The sequence below is a fragment of the Notechis scutatus genome, chromosome 5 (genome assembly GCF_049901735.1).
Source record: "Notechis scutatus isolate UNSWTSFEM ecotype Mainland chromosome 5, rNotScu1.2, whole genome shotgun sequence".
Taxonomy (NCBI): domain Eukaryota; kingdom Metazoa; phylum Chordata; class Lepidosauria; order Squamata; family Elapidae; genus Notechis; species Notechis scutatus.
The window spans coordinates 51,329,491-51,355,867 of record NC_142013.1 but is presented as its reverse complement, the minus strand read 5'-3'; the positions used below and the strand labels follow the sequence as shown (position 1 = coordinate 51,355,867).

The following is a 26,377-nucleotide window of genomic DNA, read 5'->3' as shown; positions in this document are numbered from 1 at the left end:
TGAGTTTTCCTTCCTCTCCACCATATCTCCAGCATGAGTAAACCTCACAAGCATACATAGGCACCTAACAAATGATTTCTGCATAGCTATTATACATATTTCTGCACCAGATTCCTTGCTCCTGTCCCATGCTTCTTTCAAAGCACCCAGGACCTGTACAGTATGTCCTGACTCCTGGCTGAACAGAGCTGTTAATAATTATTCAACAGTCTCTAGTGGAAGGTCTGGATACAATCAGACTGGAGAAGGGCTCAGCTATGAAAATTAACTAGGAAGCAATTTCAAAGAGGCATTTATGGCATATCAGTTTGGTAATATAGTGGGCTCATCCTTAGATCTTGCCACATACTTTGACATAGAACACCTTAGCTGCCACTTTTAAAATGAGTTTAGTTTTCATTTATCTAGAAGCCTTTAGTAAATAGGAAGGTACTGTCAATATCCTAAGAGAAGCGATTGCTTGGCTAAAAAGCATAACAAAATCCAGGAAAGAGAACCTGGATAAGCCGCTAATGAAACAAATACACATCTTTGTCGTTTGAGTCTCAACATACTAGTGTTTAAGTTGTTATTTAATTTTCCCATACTCCGCAGGTTTCCAACCTAACCCTGATGCTCTCTCTCTGCTAGAGATGTTAGATCGTAACTACCATCCCTCCCAACTAGAAGGCCTGCGCTGTCTATGGGTGATCGGCAAGTACTCGTCTGGTTATGTCAGCGAAGGCCGCCGTCGACCATTTAAAAGTTCCAGAGTGGGTAGAAACTTGTCAAGTAAAGCTTTCTTTCCCGATCTTATCCTTATTGGACTTACAGAGGCAGAGAAAGTAGGCGGCTCAATCCCCCCAAAGCGCTCAAAAATCCCCTTCTAAACCAACGGGGCTCCTGGACATCCCTGCCCGGCACTTGCCGGCGCCCAGCGGTTCCCTGCCGCCTTGTCTTGCGGGGGGCTGACAGAGAAAAGGGGGGCGACGTCGGCCAAGGGTCGCGTGCCTTTACCTGAGAAGTCAGCCAGCGCGGCGCTCTCTTTGGTCCAAAGCAGGAGCAGGCAGAAGAGGCGAGGGAACAGCAGCCCCCGGGGCGCTACCTGGCGCCTGCTCGCGCGCTGCCCAGCCCCCAGGTCTCTCATGGTGCGGCGCCGATCCAGGCAGCCCAATCGCGTCACATGACGGCTCCAGCCAAGAGAGTCCCTGTCCTTCCCAGGACCGGAGCGGCTGAGGGAGGCCAACTTCGCCAGGGAGAGGGAGGCGAAGGAAAGGGGCGGGAACCGGCAAGCAAGAGCAACGCGGCGCGGAGCCTTCGCCCAGCTTCCACGCACTTTCCCCGAAGAGGAAATCCCGGTCAGATGCAGCCTGCGGCGCGGTTGGAAAAGCGAAGGGCGCGGCGCGGCTGTTTGCGCGTTGGCGGAGAGCAGCGGGGAAACCAGGAAACCCATCCCAAAGCCGGCAGGACGGCGTGCGCTTAGTGCGGAGGAGCCGGCGTAGTTTTGATCGGCCGGCTAGTTACTCAGTGTTGCTTGCCGCGCAGTGACTCTCCGCTTTTGCGCCCCATTGGGTTCCCTTGACCCTTTCCTGGCCAGTCTCCTTCGAGGTGGCTTTGACCTCTCTGTGGGTCGTCGGCGACAATTATTTCTTCTTCTTCTTCTTCTTCTTCTTCTTCTTCTTCTTCTTCTTCTTCTTCTTCTTCTTCTTCTTCTTCTTCTTCTTCTTCCTCTTCCCCCTCCCCCTCCTCCTCCTCCTCCTCTTCTTCCTCTTCCTCTTCCTCTTCTTCTTCCTCCTCCTCTCTTACTTCTTACTTATTAAAGCCGCTCCCTTTGAAAAGACGCGATGCTGCTCTAGGGTGGAATGAGTTCCAGGCTGGTTTTTGGCCATGCCCCAGCCCTTTGATGCGCTGCCTGGTTATTGCTGGTGCTGGCGTGTAAGTGATGGGGTGGGGGTTAGGGCTGCGGTCCTGTATAAAGGCATCAACGAGGCTAAGGAGTCTGAATAAACGTGGATAGGATTACCCTCAAAGTGAAGGTAGAAAGTAAAGAAGAAGGAAACAAACGGTCTCTCCTCTCCCAACCTTTATTTTCGATCTCGATGAATGGCGTGGAGTCCGAATTCTCTGCACTCTTTAAGTAATGGGGAAGTAGAGCAAAACTTTCACGAGTGCAAATGAACACAATCCTTTTTAAGTTGCCAGCTCTTCCACCTGTTGCCCTCCAAAAATGAGGAATTACATTCCCCACTGACTTCAGTTAGGATACTTATGCTTCATGAAGGAGGTATTGGTAGCCAAATACATCTGGAGGCGTCCACTGTTAATATTTAATAATTATTTTAAAATGTATTTAATAAATACATTTCTTGGAGAGATTGCAAAGGCATTCATCATGCAGTAGTGAAACAACTAGGCTAGAAATCACCTTGGCAAGAATGCTGGCTGGGTGATTTTGGGCCAGTCACTCTCTCTCAGCCCAACTCACCTCACAGGGTTGTTGTGGAGAAAATAGAAGAAAGAAGTAGTATTAGGTATGTTCACCACTTTGAGATTTATAAAAATAACAATGGCAGGATATAAGTAAAGACAATAAAAATAATGTTTCTTCCTGAGAAGTAATATCAATTTCAACATTCTTCCCTTCACATGTCACATATCAGAAGTCACATATCAAGGAAAGGCTGAATCTTAATGTTGTTTGCTTTTGGCTTTGCATTTAAATTTTTTTATTATCAAAGTAATATATGCACATCACTATGGCAATATGACAGAATCTCAAAATTAGCAATGAAGTTGAATTAAATAGCCTAATTCAAATATTGACAAAGAACACATCGCAATAATCTATTCTTGCATATTGGCCTAGATTTCTCCTTTTGATGCTTTGTCATAATTTCTATTAGGCCAGATGATAGTTTCACAGTTTTTGCTAGATTTCTGACATTGGGGAGAGTTAAAAGGAACTCATTCATCTTTAACATATAGCAATCTATCCAGAATCAAATTAATCCTCTTGATTTCAGAACCATATATAGCAGTATTAAAGCACACCCACACATTTGAATTAATATTTTATTTGTAGAATTGCATCTTGAATAGCAAAGTAATTCAGACCTCACAGAATATTTAATAAAAGCTGACTTCAATCTATAAATCTCTACCTTGAGGTTCATAAATTCATTAAGCAATACTCTGGCAATAGTACTTAGATTAAAGCTTCACGGCCCTCTCTAAGCGCTTTACAGAGTCAGCATGTTGCCCCCCAACAATCTGGGTCCTCATTTTACCCACCTTGGAAGGATGGAAGGCTGAGTCAACCTTGAGCCTGGTGAGATTCCAACTGCCAAATTAATTGCAGGCAGCCGGCAGTCAGCAGAAGTAGCCTGCAGTACTGTACTCTAACCACTGTGCCACTGTGGCTCATTAAGGTTGTCATTGTGTGAACCCAGCCAAATTGTGTGGGTTAATTTTTTAGTTGTTTACCATGTTGTACAAACTCAGTTTGATTACTTTATTGTTTACTGCACTGTGTGAATCTAAAAAATATTCAAATTAAATTAACTTTGTTGTATGAATGCAGTCTTAGACTACCTGCAAATCTGAACCCTGTAAAATCAATTTGTATGTGAACATATAAGATATGGCCATCAGGAGGTAACATGGTTCTATTTCCATGTGATTATTACAGGAAGGAAACCTGTGATCCCAACCTTTTTTTTTTTCTTTTTCCGTTTCATTTGGTGTACTTGTGGTCATTAAGAAACAAATTGCTTGGGCTTAAGTGGCAGTTCAAATACTTTTTACATTTGTGTCATCCAGTCAGTTTTATAACTGTGCCTTTTCACTGATAGTATCTTCTGAAAGCATTCAGATGTTACATTTGTAATATTTATGTAAAGCAACTTTGTTTTCAGTTTTCCCAGCTCAACACCTGATAAAGCCAGATTTAAAGGAAAATGATCATCTATCCCAGTTTCACTCTAAAAGGGACGTGATATTGGAGTCTTGTCACTAATCCAGAATGCCTCATTTGTATGCAATCACTCTTTTTCTGAAAGAACAGAAACAAAGGGTTCACTATACCGGCAATGCTCATAGCAGTCCAAAGAGCTGGTGATTTTTTAAAATTTCCTGGACCTTTTTAACTTGGTGCATCTTTTTTATTTCTAGTGCTTTATTTTGTTGACGCATGGCATTATTATTATTTTTATCAATGATTACAATTGCTTTATTTTTCATATCAAATCATCTTGAGACTTTTTATTTAAAAATAAAAGGAATATTTTTTCTATACAAAAAAGTTTATAACTGGGGATATAAATCATAACAATAGCAATTGCAGCAGTCCCTAATGTAAAACTGCCAATTTACTACCAAATTTCAAAGCATTTCAGCTGTCTCTTTCCCAGATACATGTGTTGGCCTATACCTTCTTAAACACAGAAAAAAGTTGTTCTTGCCACATTTTAAGGTCTTTTATTTTCTGAACTTAGACATTAAAGGAAATATCCCAAAGGTATTAACAATGTTGATGCTTTCTCTAGCTCTATTTCTCTACAAATAAATGTTGGGCTAATTGAAGTAAAGTAGACAGTGTAAATTAGTCATTACATGGTCTTTATTTAAAACCCTATATTTGCAGAGTTTGTATTTTGATGGAAATGGAAAATAATATGACATTCCAATATTTTTTTATATTGGACTTTAATCAACGAAACACTGTTTTTTTTTTTAATACATGAGCAATCCCTCTGCTTATTCCTTCAGTTTAGTTTCTTCTCTCAGCCACTTTCTTTGAGACAAGAATAAGATAGGTGACATCTTTGACCCTTCCCCAACTTGGTACCTTCTGGGTGGGTTGGATTTCAACTTCTATCATGTTTGTGAATTAGACTTTTTCATTCATTCATTCATTCATTCATTCATTCATTCTACTGCAATCATTACAACTTTCGGTAATGTACAAAATCAGCAAACTAGAACTTCAAAATCAAATGAATGTATGGCATTCCCAGAGCATTGTCTAAGTCCCCTGGAATAGTTTACTTTTAATTTGCTTCTGGAAGATGAACAAAATTGGGACAGGTTGGGAGTCATAACAAAACAACTCCTCTAGCCTCCTCTTCGATTTCTCTGTGGTGTGGAATAAGGAGTAATTTTTCACAAAATGGTGCATTGGACAGATTGACTCTAGATCACGGATGTTAAACTTGATCATGTCACATGATGTGTCAAGACATATCACAATGTTTTTTTGCCTTTGCGGAGCCAAGGTAGGTGTGGCCTGCACATGACGCATCTAGCCCGCAGGACACCCTACCCTAGATTTAGTAGTTCTGAGATAATAGCACCAAGACATATAGGGCTTTACAAGTTTAAACTATCAGGTTCAATTCCACTAAGTTTGATTAAGTAGAAATCTACTGATAGACAATTTATGGGTCTATTGCAGCAATATGACACGTTCAAGGCAATTTAGCACAGGATGCTATATTTTGAATCACCTCCAGTATATGAGTAGTCTTAACAGTCAGTCCCATGTTGCAGATCTTTTCATTTCCTATTGCCTTCATCTACTTATCCAACAGTGGTCATACAGTAAGTCTAGGAAGACCATAAGTCCATTGACCTACCCCATCAGAGACAGTGCTACCCTTTCAAGAAATAATACTAAAGCTGAAAGAAGGATTTGATGGACAAACAGCAACTTTGCCTTACTTGTATTCAACTGCAGCAGCTTTCTTTTTCTCTGGGATAAGACTTCAACTTAATTACTGGAATAGCCAGGATGGCAATGTAGATATTATTGACATTGGCATCTTATGAAGCAGGACTATTCTATTTATTATTATTATTTTAGTTTAGTTTACTTTATTGTCATTGCACCTCGTACAACGAAATCAAACACCATCTTCAGTGCACATCATGACCATAACCATGAAAATAAACATAACCACACATCCTTTACCCTTCATACATTGAACCGGAAACCCCCGACACCACACCAACACTGCACTATACAGAGCTACTGCCCTGGGATAAAGCTGTTTTTCAGCCTATTTGTCCTTGTTTTTATTATTCTGTACCGTCTGCCAGGTGGTAATAGTTCAAAAAAAGGGTTCCCAGGATAAGATGGATCTTTGAGAATGTTTTGAGTTTTCTTAAGGCAGCGGGAGCTATAAAGCTCTTCCAAAGAGGGGAGAGGGCAACCAATGATCTTCTGGGCAATGACATTAACCCTCTGGAGTGCTTTCCTATCTGCTACTGTGCAATTGGCAAACCATACAGAAGTGCAGTATGTTAAAATGCTCTCCATGGTGCAGCGGTAGAAGGTCACCAGCAGTTTCTCATTCAGTTGTTGTTTTCTGAGAAGCCTCAGGTAGTATAATCTCTGCTGGGCCCTTTTGACCAGGGCTGCAATGTGGGCACTGCAGGCTCTTTTAGGGTAACACCCAGAAACTTAAAACTGGCCACTTGCTCCACTCAGTCTCCATTGATAAGGAAGGGCTGGATGTCTGTTCTGTTCTTTCTATAACCCACTATAAGCTCCTTGGTCTTATTGGTGTTGAGGACCAAGTTGTTGTCTCCATACCACGAAAGCAACCGGTCCACCTGATCTCGGTAGGCAGACTCATCCCCCCCGGAGATAAGTCCCACCACTGTTGTATCATCTGCAAATTTAGCAGTAGTATTACTAACGTGAGTGGGAATGCAGTCATGCACATAAAGAGTATAGAGTAAGGGACTCAACATGCAACCCTGTGGTGTACCAGTGTTAAGAATAAGGGCTGAAGAGGTACGATTACCTAATCTGACCCTCTGTGAGCGGCCAGACAGGAAATCCATAATCCAAAGGCAGATTGAATTCAAAAGCCCAAGGTCCAGAAGTTTAGACACTACTCTATGTGGAAGAATTGTGTTAAACGCAGAACTAAAATCCACAAAAAGCATCCTTACATAGCCCTCCCACTGTTCTAGATGAGTCAGAGCAGTGTGAAGAGTGATGGCTATAGCTATATTATTTAGCAGGATAATTATATTTATGGTTATGATGCATATGGTTATGCATTATTTATGGTTATGATGCATATGCATATGGTTATGCATTATTCTAACCACCTGAAAAATACCAGGTTGAGGGGAGAGTTAATGTTCTAGGTTTAAATAAAAATCAACCCCATAGAAAACCCAAATTTATCAGTGTTCCTCACTTAACAGTATATTGTAACAGTTTTATTCTCTCCAAGTCTGCTTTCTGAAGAGGAGTCAATTCTATTCATATCAACTCTGATGGTAGGGCTGGGGACTGCAAATAATGTGAGTCAGAATCCTGGAAAAGTTTATTTTCAGTATTCAACTTTTACTAATTATGGTTAGATGCTTTGTATACCATTAAAGTAGCACCGTACTATTTAGATCTATCATTGAGCATTTACCTACCATATCTAAACAACTTCAATCTTTGTTCTCATCTTGCCCTATTCTATAATTTAAAATTCTCAACTTTCCATTTTCTCCCATCAAGTTGACTCTTTCCCACCATAGCTTCAACATATGTAAAACTTGTAATGCTTTGCCACTTAGTATCTTGTGATTGAGACCAAGTGGCCTGTTGCAGGCATGTAGCGGGAAATGGGCATCTTGTGACAGTTTTCATTGCAGTTGCTTTTTTTCTAGGATTCCCCCCCTCCCAATAGTACTTTCTTTGTCAAGTTCTTTGATACTTCTTGTCCCCTGCCTCATTATTTCTAGATAAAACATCTTTCCAAGATCCAAATAAGATGGAAGAGATGTCCATTATTATATCTGACCTACTTTTTGCCAGTTCAATACTATCTTTTCAGCTATCTGGTTCTTAGGGATATTGAGAGAGAGAGAGAGACAGAGACAGAGAGAGAGAGACAGAAACACAGAGACACACAGAGAGACACAGAGACAGAGAGACAGAGAGAGACAGAGACACACACACACAGAGTAGGTTCTAGACTACAAGTGTGTCACAAGTGCTTTAGACTTTGCATAGAAGTTAAGAAAAGGTTCTTGAGATGAAGGTTAGAGACTGTCCTTGGGTCTACAAGAACCAGATAACAGGATGGTCATTCAAGGTTGCATTAACAAAGTGTTGAGAATACAAAATCACATATGACCTTTATTTGGGGTGGAGGATAGGAGTTAAAGAGGTCTGGTGGGAGATTAGGAAAAGATTAAAGTAGTGATGGGTGGAGCGAGATATGACACTAGGACAGCTATTGCAGAAGATTGGATTGGATATTTGGTTCCATTCCCCTCCTTTGACCCCTTAGCTTCTCTTGCCACCCTGAGTCACTGAGGTGAGGTGGTAGCTTTAAAAATTGAAGAAGGAAGGAAGGAAGGAAGGAAATTTTGATAAGAGTGGTTCTCTAGATAGCTTGTAGTAAAAAAAACCCCACTCATAACCATTCAGAATTACTGGAGAGTTTTATCTCATGAAATAACAGAGGTAACCTCTTGAAAATGTATTACAATTTTCTCTATGGTGATGCTGCCAGGCTTGAAAGAGGCAATAATGTGCCCTCTTTTTGACAAGCCATCACTTGACTCAAATACATTGAATAATTGTTATTATGCCAATGCTTCCTTTTTTATGGAAAACTGTAGAGAAGACGGGGCAACAAGTACAGGGGGGTCTGGATGAAACAGACTGTCCAATCTGAATTTATGCCTGGACATGGGGTAAAAGCTGCATGAATCAATTTTATGAATGACTTTCAGCATGATCTGAATGACCATGGTATATGTCTCCTGGTCTTATTAGATCTTTCAGCAGCTTTGGATGCTGTCAACTATCATATCTTTTGGAATTCCCTGTAACAGCTGGAAATCACAGGTATTATTTTGCAGAGACTGAAACTGAATTCCAGCAAGATGGAAATAGTGCTGGTGCAGAAGATTTCAAGAATCAAAGTATTCTAGCTGTACTTCTTGATTTAATTAAATTTCCCTTAAAAGCTACCCGTGGGTTAACTGGTGTGAACTGGTTAGGGGAGCAAGATCTGTGCTATAGGAATTTCCCTGGTGGTGAATAGAGTTATGATGTGTAATTCATGATACTTTTTATTTTCTTTAAAGCTCATTTGGACTCCTTGGCCATTATTACCACATTACTCCAGATGGAATTTGCCGTGTAATACATGCTTAGGTAGAAGGGAGCTCTGGAGTTCCATCCCAGAGATCAAGGGAATGGGAGCCAGGAGGAAAATTTTCTCTTTGTATTCTTCCCATTCTGGAAAAGTTTATCCAGAAAGATCAGGGCTTACCCTGTTAACATTTAGACTGTTCTTCCACAGGATTATTGGGAGAACCTCAATTAGCTAAAGAGCAGTACACCTATTTTCTGAGGTTGTACTTCTTTTAAATTGGTCCATTCCTTATTATGCTTTTATTAAGCTATCTAGAGGCCACAGAAAAGAGATCTATAAACCCGAGACAAATTACTGCATAAAAATGAATTAATTAATATGAACTGGTAATAAGAATACAAAACTGCTTTTATCATTTTGTGATAACTCAGGGAAAGTTAGTATAATCTTCCATTAAATAAATTTGTCTACATTTTATGATTTCCATAGAAATCATGTTGCCTTGGGTTATTGAAAGCTTAAATCTGATGAAATATATTTTATAATAAATTGTAGATATCCATTATAAAACAAAATGAAAAAAATGAAAATACTATGTTAAACTACTTAAACGAACAAAATATAAAATTGTACACCACACTGAAAAATAATGAAATCCAAATTTATCTCTATATATTCATACATGCACACCCACATACATTTAAAGATAAAGGCATATATATGTGTAGATACATAACTATCAACCTAAGAATATATGCCTTTCTCCAATTCTTTTTGTAGTTATGATTCAATTTTTATAAACAACAAAATGATTCTAGGCCATACAATATCATATTGTCCTGTGTTGCTTTTCCATAGATACAAACCTAATTCAAAGTTTGAGAGTTGACAAATTTAATTAAGCTATCATTTCAAACCAGGAATACGGACATTCTTCCATGAGTATATACTCAAATTTTGTAATAGTCCAGGCCTGATATAACCAAAGTTCTTCATAGATTGAAAGATTCTAAATTTTGGAGATATAATTTAACAAAATATTGACATATTTCATCCTCAATTACCTTTGAGGGATCTAATTTGTTGTGTATAATATTAGAAAGATGTGAGTACAATTAATGTAAGATGATCAAAATTGTCAATTTTATTATTATTCAGTATCAAAATTAATACCCAGAAGCCACACTATTCATGTATTTAATACTTATATACATTTAAAAATAAAAAACTTAATTCAAAAAGAAAAATCTGTTAACATATTGTTTCATAAAATGTGATTAAAAACCATTAATCTGTGCAGTGAGAATGACAATTAGGTTTGACAATTGCTTGATCTTAAAAGGCACATCACCTGAAACATTATTGATATGCGAATGTCTATTACATAGTATATAGTTACTTCAATATAATTGAATAAGTATCTGGAACTTAATTAATTTTCAGGCTTTCACATAGCCATTACAATAGATAACTCTGAGGTCTAAATTCGTCTGTACTTGATTATACTTTAGACCAGCGTTTTTTCCAGCTTCCTTGAACTTTTAACATGATGTGTTGATGTTGGACTAATTCCCAGAATTCCCAACCAGCTATCCATAACCATTGAAAAATACTATTTTAAATCAAGATATTTGATCCCTTGTAACTAACAGCAAGCATTTATTTTTCTTGCTTGTTCATTGAAAAATCCAACGGAACTAAAAGTAGTTTTTTCCCCTTAGACATACAGGTTTCACTTAATGGGCGCAGAAGTAGAAAAAAAAATTCAGCTTGCGAACATTTAATCTTATACATTGAAACTGCAATAGATTACGTCATTTTTTGCTCTTTTGGGCAACGAGATGACCCTGGCTTGCGCCACTGCCCTACAAAGCTCAGACTGAGCGGCTGCTTTAGTCAAGCTAGGAACCTGTCTCAATTGTAATTTCGCGAATGGGGGGAGCATAAGCAAGCCGGACCATTTCCGGCCGAGGCGGGTAACCCAAGCGAAGGCTACCCCGACTTCCCTTCGCTCCGCCGGGTGTCGCGGCGAACCGCGATTGCTTCAGGATATGGGCACCAAACGCAAAAACTCGGCTTCGGCCGGGGGGCAGGACCCGCCCCCGGCTAAGCGGGTTCGCAGCACCGGTACCGCGGAATTCACCGGCGCCCGGTTCAAATTCCTCCTCCGCGACTCCAGCACTGCGATGAAAGGTCAGCCAGCCAGCCACGCCGCTCCCACGGTCACCACGTGGATTCAGTCGAGTTGATCTCTCTGCGGCGAAGAGCTGTGCGGTTGCCACAGCTGCATATGGCTAATAGCTGAATATTTTAATGCAGATTAAGTTGTCTGTAATAAATGTGTCACGGACAACAACGTGGTGTCCAGAAGTGAGAGATAAGCTTAAAAATGATTCTGTGTCCTTGGGTCCTGAGCAAAAGGATTGTGAATTCTTCGTATAGACAGCTGTTATTTCGAGTTACAATTGATAAAATGAATTATAAAAGGGAGCGTGTGTGTGTGTGGGGGGGTGATGGGGCGGGAGTGAAAGTCTTCAATAGATACAGTATAGTTGTAATAGATTTTCAAGCTGACATCATTGGTATCACGCCAACACAAATTGCCATTTTCTTCTCTCTTGCTCCTATTATTACGTTTATTTTGTCAACCTCTGCATTTGAGCCCCCCCCAAAACTTATTTCCCAAAGGTTGTATTGGTAAAATATTGATAGCAATAAAGAAAGAAATCAAAGTTGACTTTCCAGCTCTGCTATGGAAAAATGAGGCTGTTGATTTCAGGAGCCTGAAATGCAAACTGCTATTTGAATAAGATTGATTTACCTATTGGGCATGCCAATTATAGTTAGTTGAAGTAAAGAATAACATGTCCGTAATGATTTGAAACAAAAATCAAAGTATGTTTTATTACAGGTTTGGAAACCTTCATAGCCAAAGCTAAATTACTACCGTCAAATGAGCAATATGATGTAGTGGAAGAATACATAAAAGTTTCTATTGAATGTGTAGAAATGTTTAAACTTCTGGATGGTGAAAGGCGTCCTGACAGCGAGGTCAGTGTTTCAATTGATGAGAACTGTCACAGGCTCCTCTTAGATATTGATTTTGTGCTATTAAGAATGAACTCTGAATTCTGCTGTATGTCCTGTGATTATTTCACCCATTTAAAAGTATCTTTGCACTCCTACCCTTGCTAGGGAGTTAACCCTTAGTGAATCTTATTTCTGCAAACCTTTTGTAAAAATCGCACGTAATGTTTTGAAAGTATTTTTCTTTTTTTTGAATAATAATAACTTCCTAGCTGTTTCCTACAGCGCTGGGATGCTCATGCAGAGATATTTTAATTCAGAGATGGGCAATGCATCCAGGTCTTGTTGGACTGTAATTCCCATTGGTCACATTGGTTAGGCTTGTCCCTATATTGCTCTCCCTGCAATAAAGTGTTGCAAATGGCAGTATGCCTTTGGGCTTAGAGATGGGTACTGGACTGGACCTAGGTACTGACTAAATATAAATCTGTGTTCTAAATGAGGTAGCAGAGTTCTGGCAAAGAAATTGGTAAGGATGAGCACTTGTCCCATCAGTGGAAAGATTTTAATAATTTATTTGTACTATGCTAAACCTGCCAGCAACATTCTTTTTGTAACATAATTATAAAAGATACGACTATCCTTTATGTTCTAGACCATGGACACAAAACTTTTTTTCTACTGGATCATTGATCTAGCCCAGTGATGGCTAACCTTTTCATTGTTGCGTGCCAAAAAGTGCTCACTTGTGTGCGTACACGTGAGCCTGCACCCATAATGCAATGCACACACGACCCCTCCGTGCCTCTGTGCATGCGTGCGCGACCCCCATGGTCCCCTATGCCCCTGCATGTGTGATCCCTGCGGTCCCGCACCCCTGCACATGCATGCATGATCTCCCGCGTCCCTCCTTCCCCCCCTGCACATGCGCGGCAGATAGCTGACAATCAGCTGGCTGGCGGGAGGCGCATGAGCAGGAACTGAGCTGGGGTGATGACTTGCGTGCTGGCAGAGATGGCTCAGCATGCCACTTCCAGCAGGCGTGCCATAGGTTCGCCATCAAGTATTTAAAGGATAGTAAACAGCTTGATCTGAAGTTGGAGTGGTGCAAGAATATCCATTGACTGGATAAACCAATTCCATATTCCTTTCCAGTAGGAGGATTCCCTTTGAAAATGAGGATTAGGTTGGTAGTTCATCAGTCTGTCCTCAAGTTCACTTCAAGTTGAGACTTTCCAGTATTCCTAATTAATAAGATATTTGAAGAGTTGATAGAATTAAACAAAATAGGCAGATGTGTTTCGTAGGCCATAAGGTTTCCATATGCCTTTTAAAGAAAAACACCATAGTAACTAGTACCTAAAGCTGTGGAAATTTTCATTAGGATCATGTTGCAATCCAAAGCCTTGTCCGAGTATAATTACATTTAGCATCAGAGGGTTTTTTCAAGAACATTGCAAAGTTTCCTTTCCTGTTGGAATACACTTTGTTTAGAATGCTCAGTTCCATTTGTATCTTTAAAAGACAGTATGTTGGAATGTTTGAAATTTTGCAGATGCTGCTAATTTTTCAAGCTCTAGAAAATATTTTGCTGCGAACAGCAAGTGATCTGTCCCATTTTCATGTCGTGGGGATGAATATAGTAAAGAAGTTGATTAATAGTTACATGAAATTAATTTATGCTGCCTTGTATTCTGAAACTCATAGGTAAGTTCCTTGTTTAAAATAAACCTTTGTTTAGAACCACAGTAAAATGAAATTTTCATTGCTCAGTACTGTCACAAGGAATAACAAAGCACTCTTTAATACTGATTTAAAACTATCTTACAGAAAAGTTGTGGTTACATTCTACATTGTAATTCTGTGTTGAAACTGGAGATTAGACTAATCAATTTTAACTCCCGTCTCTGTCACTTTAAGAACTTTTTATTTGTATGTAAACTTCTTTATTTTGCTTTGTGGTTCATTGAATATTGTTTTATTTTCCATAATTTAAAAAAATTCTAGATTAAAGAATAAGTTTAAATAAATAGCTTTGTATTTCCAATGTTCATCTAGTCTCAAATTATTTTTTCTGAAATTATAAAAGCCAGATGGTGCAGCATTTATAAAACTGAAAATGGTGTTTCTCCAAAAATCTGCTGTGTTCTGCCTTGTCGTTTTCATATGGCAGGGTCTGATTTGAAATCAGAATTTAGTGAATTATATCCATAAAAAATATTTAGACTACAGTGTTTATTCATAAGCCTTTACTTACTTTCTTACAATCTCCCTTCCTCCTTCCCTCCCTCCGACTGATTGACAGACAGACAGAGACAAACCCACACACATTTGTGAAGCAGCACTATATTCATGAAATAAAATTTTAAAAAATCGATAGGGTTATTGAATTGTGGCGCTAAGCTTTTTCTAACTTCAGTCCTAAAAAGCTTTTATGAAATCTGTTTTGATATACTATGAAAGCTTTAGTAATAATCAAGATATCTTTATTTCACGCATATCGATGCGTGTATGCATGCATCCCTCCCTTTCTTGTTAAAATATTTGGGGCATATTTTAAATCTAGAAGATAAATATACAAGTTCATTTACCTAGTAAATGAATATTAACTTCAGCAATGCTGTTACTATTTAATCTGGACAGATAACTGGCTAATGTGTTTCCATTATATACTGTATGAACTCTGTATAGGGCAATACTTTTTATTGCTTTTGTAGTTAGCATATATCTACATTTATACATGTAAAGTAACAGGAAATCCAGCTTGCTGTAATTAAGTTCCCTTGAAATTTTCTGTGTCTAGTTAAAGTACTTGTGTTTAGATTGACTGTGTGATACTAGGCATCTGCTCCCTTAGCTAACTAAAATGAACAAACACCTTCATTTCAAAGGTGTTCTCACTTTTTAATTTTTCATTCATTAGTTTGTTTGCCTATTCGTTGCTTAAACATTGTTCTCTGTTCTCTTTACAGACTGTCTCGTCTGTGTCTAACTTTATTATCAGCAATGGTGTCACAGGGACCAGATGCTGCCAGAGATGTCTATAGCCACTTTGATTTCAATAATAAATTCTTACCTAATTTAGTGAAGAAGAGAGACTATAAGGTAAGAAAGCAAAATGTCAGCCACGAGGATTAACTGATGACTTACGCTTTTTCATTTTATTTTCAAAATAAAGCTGTGCTAGAAAGTAAAGCTCTTTTTTATGAGACAAATACTATTTGTTTCTTTAAAAAAAATCATGGTCACCCATGTGCAACTCATATAAAAGGAACTTGTCAACCTCTACATGATTTAGTACATTCATATATCATATGTACAAAATACCCTCCTTGTTCTTTTAAAAAGTTGGCAGCTATGATTTTGAGATAAATAATTTCTTTTTGCAATGCAGGGACCCTAGTTCATATAAAAATCCTTTAAAAAGACAATGAAGCAAAGTCATGATGAGATTTTCACAGTAAACCATAGATGTGTAAATTCAGCCTGTACATTCAGATTTTAAGAAAAAGTAACAATAGATTTCTGAAAAATACCATGCTTATCTGGAGAGATCGCATGTTTGAAGTAAATACTGCTAAGAAAAGCTATCACATTTTCTATTCTAGAAAAAAAAGCTTACCGTATATACTCGAGTATAAGTCGACCCGAATATAAGCCGAGGCACCTAATTTTACCACAAAAAACTGGGGAAACTTATTGACTCGAGTATAAGCCTAGGGTGGGAAATGCAGCAGCTACTGGTAAATTTCAAAAATAAAAATAGATACCAATAAAAACTTTCACTAGGACAGTTGAGAATAAGTTTGATGTTCACAATTTCCTCTTTGAAAGAGACCAGTAAATAGGGAACAAGAAGATGAAGAAAAAGAAGTGTGTTTTTTCACACTTTTCACACTGCAGTGAACAAAAATGGCATCATAGGAACAGGTTTATTCTCAGTCCAAAGGTTTGTTTCTGATTTCTTCCCTGATTTAAGGGAAATTTGGGAAACGATCTCACTATCATGAAAGGTTTAATTGATTCACTAACCCAAAAGAAGATGATGATGACAGTGGGAGGCAGAGGCACTCTCTTCCCTTGCAAGAAAAAGCAAGAGCCGTTCTTATGATCTCTCTCTCTCTCCCCCGTAATACAGTCAAGCCCTTTCCAGCACGCGCGATCTGCGCGCCGCTTTGCACCTTGCAAATGCAAAATCCCAGGGTTTTTGCATTTGCAAGGTGCAAAGCGGCGGGGCGATCGCGGTGCTGGAAAGGGCTTGACTGTATTCGGGGAGAGAGAGAGATCATAAGAACGGCTCTTGCTTTTTTCTTGCAAGGAGAGAGTGACTCCTGCCTCCCACTGTCATCAGCATCTTCTTCTTTGGGTTAGTGAATCAATTAATTTGGGAAATGATCTCACTATCATGAAAGTCAGTGTTTTCTGCCCGTGGGGCGTTTGGAAGAAAACGCCCGCGGCATATCCACGCCGTGTAAGGGGAACCAGAAATCCCGCGTTCAACGCCTAGCATGGCAGAAGAGAAAACGCAGCTGTGAGCAAATACTGGGAAAACCTGATTGATCAGAAGGAAGGAGGCAAAAGAGGGAGGGGTGGTGGTGGACGGAGGTCCCACTGGTATTTGTGAAACACTTGGTCAGCAGCGCTTAAAGTCAACGTCCTCGCTCCCACCCACCCAAAGGCACGAAGTCCCCCAATTGCGCAGCCCAGAATCGCCCTCCCCTCAGGGGGCAGCAACGACGCCCGGTGTTTCCCGAGACAAGAAGCTCCGCTGTGCAATGAAAGCGCCCTGGCTTTAGGCTTGCGGGCTCAGAAAACAACCATGAGCTGAGGTCGCTTTGGCTCTGCTCAGCTTCGTTTCCTCAGCCCCAGCTGCTTTCAGTCCGTTCGGGAGGAGGGGGAGGAGGTGGTGGCAGCGGCTCACGTTGTTTTCTGAGCTCTAGGCTCTAAGCTCGCGGGCTCAGAAAACAACGAGCCACCACCACCACCTCCTCCTCCTCCTCCTCCTGAGCGGACTGAAAGCAGCTGGGGCTGAGGAACGAAGCTGAGCAGAGCCGAAGCGACCTCGGCTCGCGTTGTTTCTGAGCCCGCGAGCCTAGAGCCTAGAGCTCAGAAAACAACGCGAGCCGCCACCACCTCCTCCCCTCCTCCTGAGTGGACTGAAAGCAGCTGGGGCTGAGGAACGAAGCTGAGCGGAGCCGAAGCGACCTCGGCTCGCGTTGTTTTCTGAGCCTAGAGCCAGGGCGCTTTCATTGCACGGTGGAGCTTCTTGTCTCGGGAAACACCGGGCATCGTTGCTGCCCCCTGAGGGGTGGGCGATTCTGGGCTGCGCGATTGGGGACTTCGTGGCTTTGGGTGGGTGGGTGGGTGGGAGCGAGGACGGACGGAGTCCGTGAAGTGGGGCTTGCCTGCCCTTGCTGGCTGCCTCTGCTTCCTTAGGGGCGGGGAAGGGGGCTCATCTGGACCAAGGGTGAGTCTCCCCCTCAGTTTCCCCTGAAGGATCTTCCGTCGCTTTTGCCTTCTCCCTACATCTTCCCTCTGTTAAAATCCCGCCCACACACACTTATTTTCGGGCGGATAGATTTCGTGTCTGAGCATTCTCACATGGCGGTGGGTCTTCCCCCCCCCCTAAAAACAGTAAAAAAAAGAAAAAACTATATCCTCATGCAAGAACTTTTCTGCTTCCAATTACCCCCATGCTTAAAAGTTGCAAAGGAAACACGGAAGCAGGGAAGCTGCTGCCCAGCTCCGGAGCTCCACACCATTTTTTTTTCAGACGGGAATCTCACTCGAGTATAAGCCGAGGGGGTTTTTTTCAGCACAAAAAATGTGCTGAAAAACTCGGCTTATACTCGAGTATATACGGTACTTAGATTTTTGATATATTTCTGTATACAGGCAGAATTTTGTTCTAAAACCTTTGGCCATCTTGATTGAAGGTTATGAGTATTGCAGTCTAACATAGGTGAATGGCAAGTAATTAGAGAAGGTTAATTTAATATATGTGACTCTTGCATCCTTGGGAGTTGTGTTATTTGAGTTTTATGTGAGCATAATAGTCAAATAAACATAACAGGCAACCAGAATAGTAGAAACTTTTACCTATCTAAATTATTATGGGCTCACTGTCAAGACCATGATTTTAGATGATACAGATCCTCATAAGTACAAAACAAGAAAGTTTAGGTACTGTACTTTATGAAATGTGTGATAGATACACAAATACCGGTACTTTTATCAGTTAATACATTGGTCACTGTATGCTTAAGTCTGCAAATAGATCTTTATATAGGATCCATTTTTAAAGCAGGTAATCTAGTGGCTTTTAGGCTTCTCATATATACTGAATATTTTTAAATATTTCTTTAGGGTAAGCCTGATATCCGTACAGCATACATCCAATATGCCATTTCCTTTTTAATTGCTGGCGACCATTCTATCCTTATGCAGGTTCTGGAGTTGAAAGGTATTTTACAAGTATTCCTAAATTATTTGTTGATGTGGGGAGGATTTCATTTGTTGATGTAATGGATTTCATGATACCTAGACCAAGGTTTTGGCAATCATTGTTTATTTCCATAAGTTCTTGTTTTGTTTTCCCCTCAAAACAAAACAATTCTTGAGGCATATAATATAATAATAGAAAAGCTTTGGAAAGCCTTTGTTGCTATTAAAGTAATAAGCTTAGGGTTGAGGGTCAAGCACCTCTGCATGAATAAAAAAGTAGGTTCTTCTAACCAGAGAGCATGCTAGGGGCCAGGAAAGCATCTGCCCAGGAATTATAAATATATCTGTAAGGCACTATAGAATTAGTTCACAATATTAACTTTCTTTTTGCTGTGTTACATGCTCCCTGTTTTTGAGTTTGGTTTATATTGTCAAGATATACTGTATTCTAGTATAACTGGCAAAGCTTTGCAAAACTGAATTAATTAAAATGTTTACTGTATTTCAGGCATAATGTTATCCTTTTTAATTTTTTTTTTAGATTTCATTCCAGATATTATTAGGACAGGATTAAAAGAAGATAGAATTTCCACAATTAACCTTCTGCTTTCAACTTTGGAAACTAAGGTATACTCTGCAAATAGTTTTGTTCTTTATATGTTCTTTGACTGTTGAAATATCTTCCTTGTGGTTTTTCAGACAATCTCTGATTACCGTTCTATTTTGCTGTACTTAAGAACTTATCAGCATTTCAGTTGTAGAGCTTTTTGCTTGATCTACTTATGCTTTTAAATAACTTACGTTTCTAAGTAAACAAAAAATTAAAGTTGCAAATGAATGCAACAGTGACATTAAAATTGTTTATGATACTTCTGACAGTTCCTATAGATGTAATAGCATACTTATGACCTGACTTAAGAATTTTGAACTATTGTGTTGATATGTTGTGTTATTTGTAGGTGGTTCTCAATAAAGATATTAGTAAGACCCAGAAGGTACACTTTTTTACCTCAGAAATACTGAACCACATTGCTTCACTCTATCGCTGGAATGGAATTACTGATGTCAGCACAGTGGATGTCAAGGTATAATAATCTTCTCTCCATCTTTTTCTTACATCTAAATACTGTTTTAAGAGAAACATGTTGTTACGGGCTACCGCTCAAGGCGAAAAATGAAAGGCCATAACCAAGCCCATAGTTTGCCTAGTAAGGTGAAAATAGTTTGCCATTAGGAATAGTAATCTGGGCTATTTTTGAGGAAATGTATCTAGTTTCAATGCTTCAATATGAGCAGTTAGCTTTATACAACCAGGCACAATCTGTACCAGACTGACACAGTATGCCTGTCTTCAGGTATGTTGAAATTACCCACCACCCAAAATTGCCCAGCCAGATTGGAGAAGCACAATAAACATTTATTTTGTGCTCTGAAAATACTGAATAAGCAAAAGTGGTAAGCTGACTGTTTTTCTTCAATTTATTAACTTTATGCAGGCTTCCCAAGAGTGTGAAGAACCAGGAAAGCTTTTAGTGAGAGAACTGGTTCATAAATTTTTAATGAACCTTTGTTGTTCTCTGAAGCATGGCATTAACTTTTATGATCCAAGTCTTGGCACATCTGGCAGGTAAAGCATTCAGTTGTTCAGTCCAGTTACATTTTGCAGTTTTATTTAGGTTAGAGCTAAATTGTTTGAAGTATTTTCTTCAGCGTTGCCTTATCTTTTGTGAATGGTAGAGTGTTGGTTATTCTATCTTATGATAATTTCACAGAGCAAGGAGGGAACAGAAAACTCTACTGGTTTTGGTCATGTAGTCTTCAGCAATTTGCATCTTTTAAGCATAAAAATCTGTTAAATTCCTGTTAGTTAATTAATCTGCATGCTAAGACGCTGAGCTTGTCAGTCAGAAAGGTCGGCAGTTCAGTGGTTCGAATCCCTAGTACCGCGTAACCGAGTGAGTTCCTGTTACTTGTCCCAGCTTCTGCCAGCCTAGCAGTTCAAAAGTACATAAAAATGCAAGTAGAAAAATAGGGACCACTTTGATGGGATGGTAGCAGCATTCCGTGTGCCTTCAGTGTTTAGTCATGCTGGCCACATGATCAGGGAGATGTCTTCGAACAGTGCTGGCTCTTTGGCTTTGTAACAGAGATGAGCATCGCCCCCTAGAGCCAATGCTAGCACGTATGTGCGAGGGGAACCTTTACTTTTACCATTAGCATAAATAACTGAAGGTTTTATGCTGTACTAGTAAGCGATTTTAGAACGGGTAAATCTCAGGCGTACAAAATTATGTTGTAAATATATTCTTTTTTCATTCCAGTTCATAATGTTTTGTGAGTGTGTAGAGGTTTGTTGAATGCCTTTGACAACATAGCATTTGACAACATAGTTTTAGTCACTTAAGGTTCCTACTGGTTTGGCATGATTGATCATCTGCTATTTTATGTAGCTAACATGCTGAAATACAGTAAAGTTACAGTCATTTTTATACACTGCAGGTTAATTTTTTTATTTCTTGTTAGGCAAAAAAATTGAAAAGCAGTACTGTACATGAAATGGGTGAATCTGACTTCAAAAGGAAACAAAAATAAAATATTTCATTGAATAAGTTCAGCCCCCTCCCCTCACCTGTATGTTTTATAACAGGGGTCCCCAACCCCTGGGCCATGAGCTATTCGGAACTGGACCGTGGATCTGGCATGCGAGAGCACATGCATCCCCAATTTGCATGAGCAGTGGCCAAGTGTGTGTGTGTGCCAGTCACTCGCGCAGAACCACCCGCTCTCTGCCCCCACCTCGCCAGTCCCCCAAGCTGGAAAGTTTGGAGAACTCTGTTTTATAATGTTCTCCACCCTGCCATCCTCCGAAATAGATGAGAAAAGCTAACTTACCATAACTCCTGCCCACTGACAGCATCTGCAGCATAGATTCTGATCACTGATTGTCAATTATGTATTACTATATTCTGTCAAAGTAATGCTTTTTTCAAACTATTATTTTGTTAGAGGAGGTAATTTGGTTCTGCTGCGCTTTCTTCTGAGTCTAAAGACTGCTGTAGAAGATGAGATGGTTGCTAATCTTATGGTGCACATTTTCAAAGTATGCCCAGATTTACTGAACAGATACTTTAAGGAATCCCACTATTCTTTTGTTCCGAGACTAAAATCTGCATGGCTAGACAACATGAAATTGCTGAGAAAGGTAAGAACTACTTGAAAAGTATGTATTTAGTACGTGAAAATGACCCTTATCAACATTTTTCTTGTTATAATGACAGTTATTGAAGTGTCTATGTGAACATGACTATATTTGCCCTGTTATATTTGATGGTAAGTCAGAAAGAAATTCATTTTAATTAACGGGTTGTGGAAAAATGGATAAATGGCAAAGTATTCAAGACTTTGGAGCTCTCTTGTGCTTTTCTCAAGACTTTTTACAATATGATGAGATAACTTCAGTTGGGCTGAGAGAGTGACTAGCCCACAATCACCCAGCCAGCTTTCATGGCCAAGGTGGGACTAGAATTCCAGCATCCTGGCTTCTAGGCAAGCACCTTAACCACTAGACCAAACTGACTCTCTATCCTGCATATATTACATCAAATAATTGAGGGCAAAGTAATTCAGAAGTATATTATTTAGATACAGTATAATTTATTATGACAACATCTCAACCAGTAAAAAGTCTCCTTTTCTTCTCCCCCCCCTTACTAAATAATATACCGTATATGCCGGCGTATAAGACGACCCAGCGTATAAGATGACCCCCAACATTTCCACTCAAAATATAGTTTGTTATATACTCGCCCCTCTTCCGCACGCCTTCCACTTTGCACTTTTTTTTTTTTTTGAGGCACTTTTGTCTACAGTGGAACGAATCCCGTGAAGCCGAAAGGAGCAGCCAGCCTTCTCCCAGCTCCCAAGGAAGCAGGCTCGCACCGCCGGGCTCCGCTGAGGTATCCGGCTGGCTGTCAGGAGGTTGTTACACCGCTGGCGCGGCTCGCGCGGCTCCAGTCCCGCGTTGCCTCGGGAAGGGAAAGGCAGAAAGGAAGAGCCGCGCGGCGCTTTGCAATGGCAGCAGCGGCTCCTGGTTTTGCCTTTCCTTCCCGAGGCAACGCGGGACTGGAGCTGCGCGAGCCGCGCCAGCAGTAACAACTCCTGACAGCCCCAGCCGGATACCTCAGCGGAGCTCGAGCGGTGCGAGCCTCGCTTCCTTGGGAGCTGGGAGAAGGCTGGCTGCTCCTTTCGGCTTCACAGGATTCGCTTCCACGGTGCGCAAAGTGCCTCAGCCGCTGGCAGCCGCAGTGCTTCCCAATTACTATTTGTCGGCGTATAAGATTTACCCGGCATATAAGACGACCCCCCCAATTGGAGGCATCTTTTTCAGGGCAAAAAAGTCGTCTTATACGCCGGCAAATACGGTACGCTGTTTTTAATCTGGTCTGCAGATTTTATATGACTGCAGGTCTCACAGGTGACAATGATTTTTAAAAAATTACTGTATTGTTTATGTGGACAGGATCAGAAAGAAAGGCTTACACTGAAACAAATGTAACTTAATTTGAGTAAGTTCAAATCAGATTTGAATTACTCAGTCTAACATCACAGGGGGGTTGTTGTGGGAAAATAGATGGATGAAGGAGTATTATATATGTTCTCCACCTGGAGTTACTTATAAAAGTAATAAAGGCAGGATAAAAATATAATAAATAAATAATGCAGAAGTGGACTGTAAGCTTGTTTAAGTTTCAAATATGCAACTTTATATTGTAATCAAATTGCAAATATAAAAGATCTGTATTTCCTAATTCTTTGGGATTATTTATTGTCTAGTTATATAAATTTCTGCCTGGAAAAAATTATTAGTGATACAGTGAGGTTTCTCCTCTCCCACGTAGTAAATCACAGTACATCTATAAGATTGCAAACTTACTCATTTAGCTTTTATTTATTTTGAAAGGGAAAGAAGAGGGGCCTCAAACTCAGTGCCATTCATACCTCTGATCAAATCATCATAGTCGTATCCAGTAATCATGTATTCAACCTATTAAAATATCAGTTAGGCTTGGAAGTGCCAGTGCAATTGGTACAGTATAGGCTTAATATGATTTAATAAGTGAGCCCTCTCAAATTTGGTACATCATCTGCTGAGTTTTACAAACTAACTTAAAAGCAATTCCTTGTACAGTCTATTATAATAATCCTACCTACCTGCCAATAATGCACAAATAAACCACGCTATGCCAACATTTGCATAATTTCTTTCTGTGGTGTTTTTAAACTTCAATTGTTGAAGGAAGTAGAGATCATTGCTGTTGTTTTCTGTTGCAATCCTCCTCATCTTGCAGAGGACTGCTGAAACTTACCAACGGAGGAATGATTCCCTTATGATATTTTCTCATGGGATTTAATCGAAGTATGGGAAACAGGATACAAGCTAGAGAGATGACATTTATAGTGAAAGACAAAACCCCTTTTGGCAGCCTGTTAATTTAATTACAAAAATGCTACCCTTAATCCATGAAAATGTCATGCAGATTCTCTTCTCTTCATATTCTTGAATATGTTTCAAAAGCACACGGTTTTTATCAAACTGAATGAGAACTAAAAACACAATCCTACAGAGAAGTTTGCATTGAAATTCATGTATTTCAGAAGTTTGAAATGAAAAGAGCCAGAACAATAAACAGGAAGTGGGATTGTAATATGTGGGCAGCTAAATGTATTCTTGTGTGTTTTCAGTGCTTAATTGCTGTAATCTGCTCGCAGTCCTTTAGGAGTACACTATTAACTCAGGAGAGGTGATTAAATATAGTAGTGGCCAATGTATGATTATCTTTCCCTGTGTTTATTGAATTCTTATATCATTGTACCAGATCCACTCTATAGGTTGAATTACTGGCAAGCCTTTGAACTAAAGATTAGTTTAGTAGTGTGTTATTTGGTGCTATGTGTTACTAGTTATTTGTGGAAAATCTAGTCAGACTGAAAGATTAGATCAGCCTCCTCGTGTATCCTACCGGCTTGGTGAATATTGGTTGCTATAATTTTATGTGAGTGTGGTTTGTGGGGGATACATATAGGAAAGTGTAATAAAAGATGATGGAGAATGTTTGGGAATGATCATTAATAGATGCCTCTCTTACTTCAAAAGGTGATAGGATTTACCGTATATGCCGGCGTATAGAGGCGACCCGGCGTATAAGCGACCCCCAACATTTCCACTCAAAATATAGTTTGTTATATACTCGCCCCCTCTTCCGCACGCCTTCCACTTTGCACTTTTTTTTTTTTTTTGAGGCACTTTTGTCACCGTGGGAAGCAGATCCCGTGAAGCTGAAAGGAGCAGCCAGCCTTCTCCCAGCTCCCAGGAAAGCGAGGCTCGCATCGCCGGGCTCCGCTGAGGTATCCGGCTGGGGCTGTCAGGAGTTGTTACCGCTGGCGCGGCTCCTGGCTGCTCCAGTCCCGCGTTGCCTCGGGAAGGAAAGGCAAAAGGAAGAGCGCGGCGGCGCTTGCAATGGCAGCAGCGGCTCCTGGTTTGCCTTTCCCTTCCCGAGGCAACGGGAGCTGGAGCCGCTGAGCCACCAGCGGTAATAACTCCTGACAGCCCCAGCCGGATACCTCAGCGGAGCTCGGGCGGTCGAGCCTCGTTCCTTGGGAGCTGGGAGAAGGCTGGCTGCTCCTTTCGGCTTCACGTGGATTCATTCCACGGATGCGCAAAGATGCCTCAGCCGCAGGCAGCCGCAGTGCTTCCCAATTACTATTTGCCGGCGTATAAGACGACCCGGCATATAAGACAACCCCCAATTGGAGGCATCTTTTTCAGGGCAAAAAAGTCGTCTTATACGCCGGCAAATACGATAAGTAAAATCTTGAAAATCAAGTGAGAGTAGAGTTAATAGAAAATGATTCGTATCTCTAATCCCTCTCCCCTTCCCCCTCCCTCCAATTTATGTTTAGTATACCTAAAAAGCATTGAGGGGTTCTAGGTTTTTGTTCTTTTTATCTTGTCTTCTATGCTGCCAGTCACTGCTGATCATCTGGAAATGCAGAGAAAATATATGCAGTATATTGAGAGATTTTCTATCAAATGTCAAATTTGTATGGCCCAGACAGAAGTGCCTTATGACAAAAATCACTAGAACACCACAGTAAAAGCCCTAAAGGTTGACTCAGCCTTCCATCCTTTCAAAGTCAGTAAAAGGAGGACCCTTGTTTCTGGGGCAATATGCTGACTTTGTAAACCACTTAGAGAGGGCTGTAAAGCGCTATGGGGCAGTATATAACCATAAATGCTGTTGCTATTGCTATAAATTTCCAACATACCAAGTAGCAAAATCAGCAATATACAGTGGCAAGAAAACCCATGTATGTTATGTGATGCTGAGGCCTATTTTTGCTGATGATTACTTTAGTTCTGGCATGTAGACTAGGTTGGTTTTTAGTGCAAGGAAATTATAGCATTTGAATATTGTTTTTTCAGCAAGATCTGCAAACATGGGATTCAAATGCTATACTTGAAGTAGTGTGTTTCCCTAATTAGCTTAAAACTAGTAAGTGTTTTCCTGTTTCAATAATGACCTCTCCTGCCAGTATTTTCAGTTCTATATTTTTTTCTTTTCATGTGCAATTGGGCATTAGACAATCATGAATCCGGCTGAATTGGCTACAGCCACTATTGCATCACTTGGGTTTGTGTATGTATGTGTGTGTGTGTGTGTGTGTGTGTGTGTGTGTGTGTGTTTATATATATATATATATATATATATATATATATATATATATATATATATATATATATATATATA

The 26,377-nt window shown here is 40.1% G+C and overlaps 2 protein-coding genes across 3 annotated transcripts in view; one reads left to right on the top strand and one right to left on the bottom strand.

The window, feature by feature from the left end:
- The window catches only part of EVA1C (eva-1 homolog C), a 40,064-nt gene extending 38,632 nt beyond the window's left edge, over positions 1–1,432 (bottom strand). Inside the window, exon 1 of the mRNA XM_087966715.1 lies at positions 997–1,432. Coding sequence (XP_087822841.1) covers positions 997–1,432 — 436 coding nt within the window. The remainder of the gene's footprint in view (positions 1–996) is intronic.
- URB1 (URB1 ribosome biogenesis factor) overlaps positions 1,338–26,377 on the top strand; it is a 70,617-nt gene continuing 45,577 nt past the window's right edge. Inside the window, exons 1-9 of one of the 2 annotated variants that reach the window (XM_087966713.1) lie at positions 1,338–1,461; positions 12,010–12,149; positions 13,681–13,832; positions 15,098–15,230; positions 18,492–18,588; positions 19,111–19,196; positions 19,529–19,654; positions 20,066–20,196; positions 21,576–21,771. In XM_087966713.1, the coding sequence (XP_087822839.1) occupies positions 12,108–12,149; positions 13,681–13,832; positions 15,098–15,230; positions 18,492–18,588; positions 19,111–19,196; positions 19,529–19,654; positions 20,066–20,196; positions 21,576–21,771 (963 nt within the window). In that variant the 5' untranslated portion in view covers positions 1,338–1,461; positions 12,010–12,107. Of the gene's footprint in view, positions 1,462–11,012; positions 11,292–12,009; positions 12,150–13,680; positions 13,833–15,097; positions 15,231–18,491; positions 18,589–19,110; positions 19,197–19,528; positions 19,655–20,065; positions 20,197–21,575; positions 21,772–26,377 lie in introns of those variants that run through there. The other variant, XM_087966714.1, reaches the window with a different exon arrangement.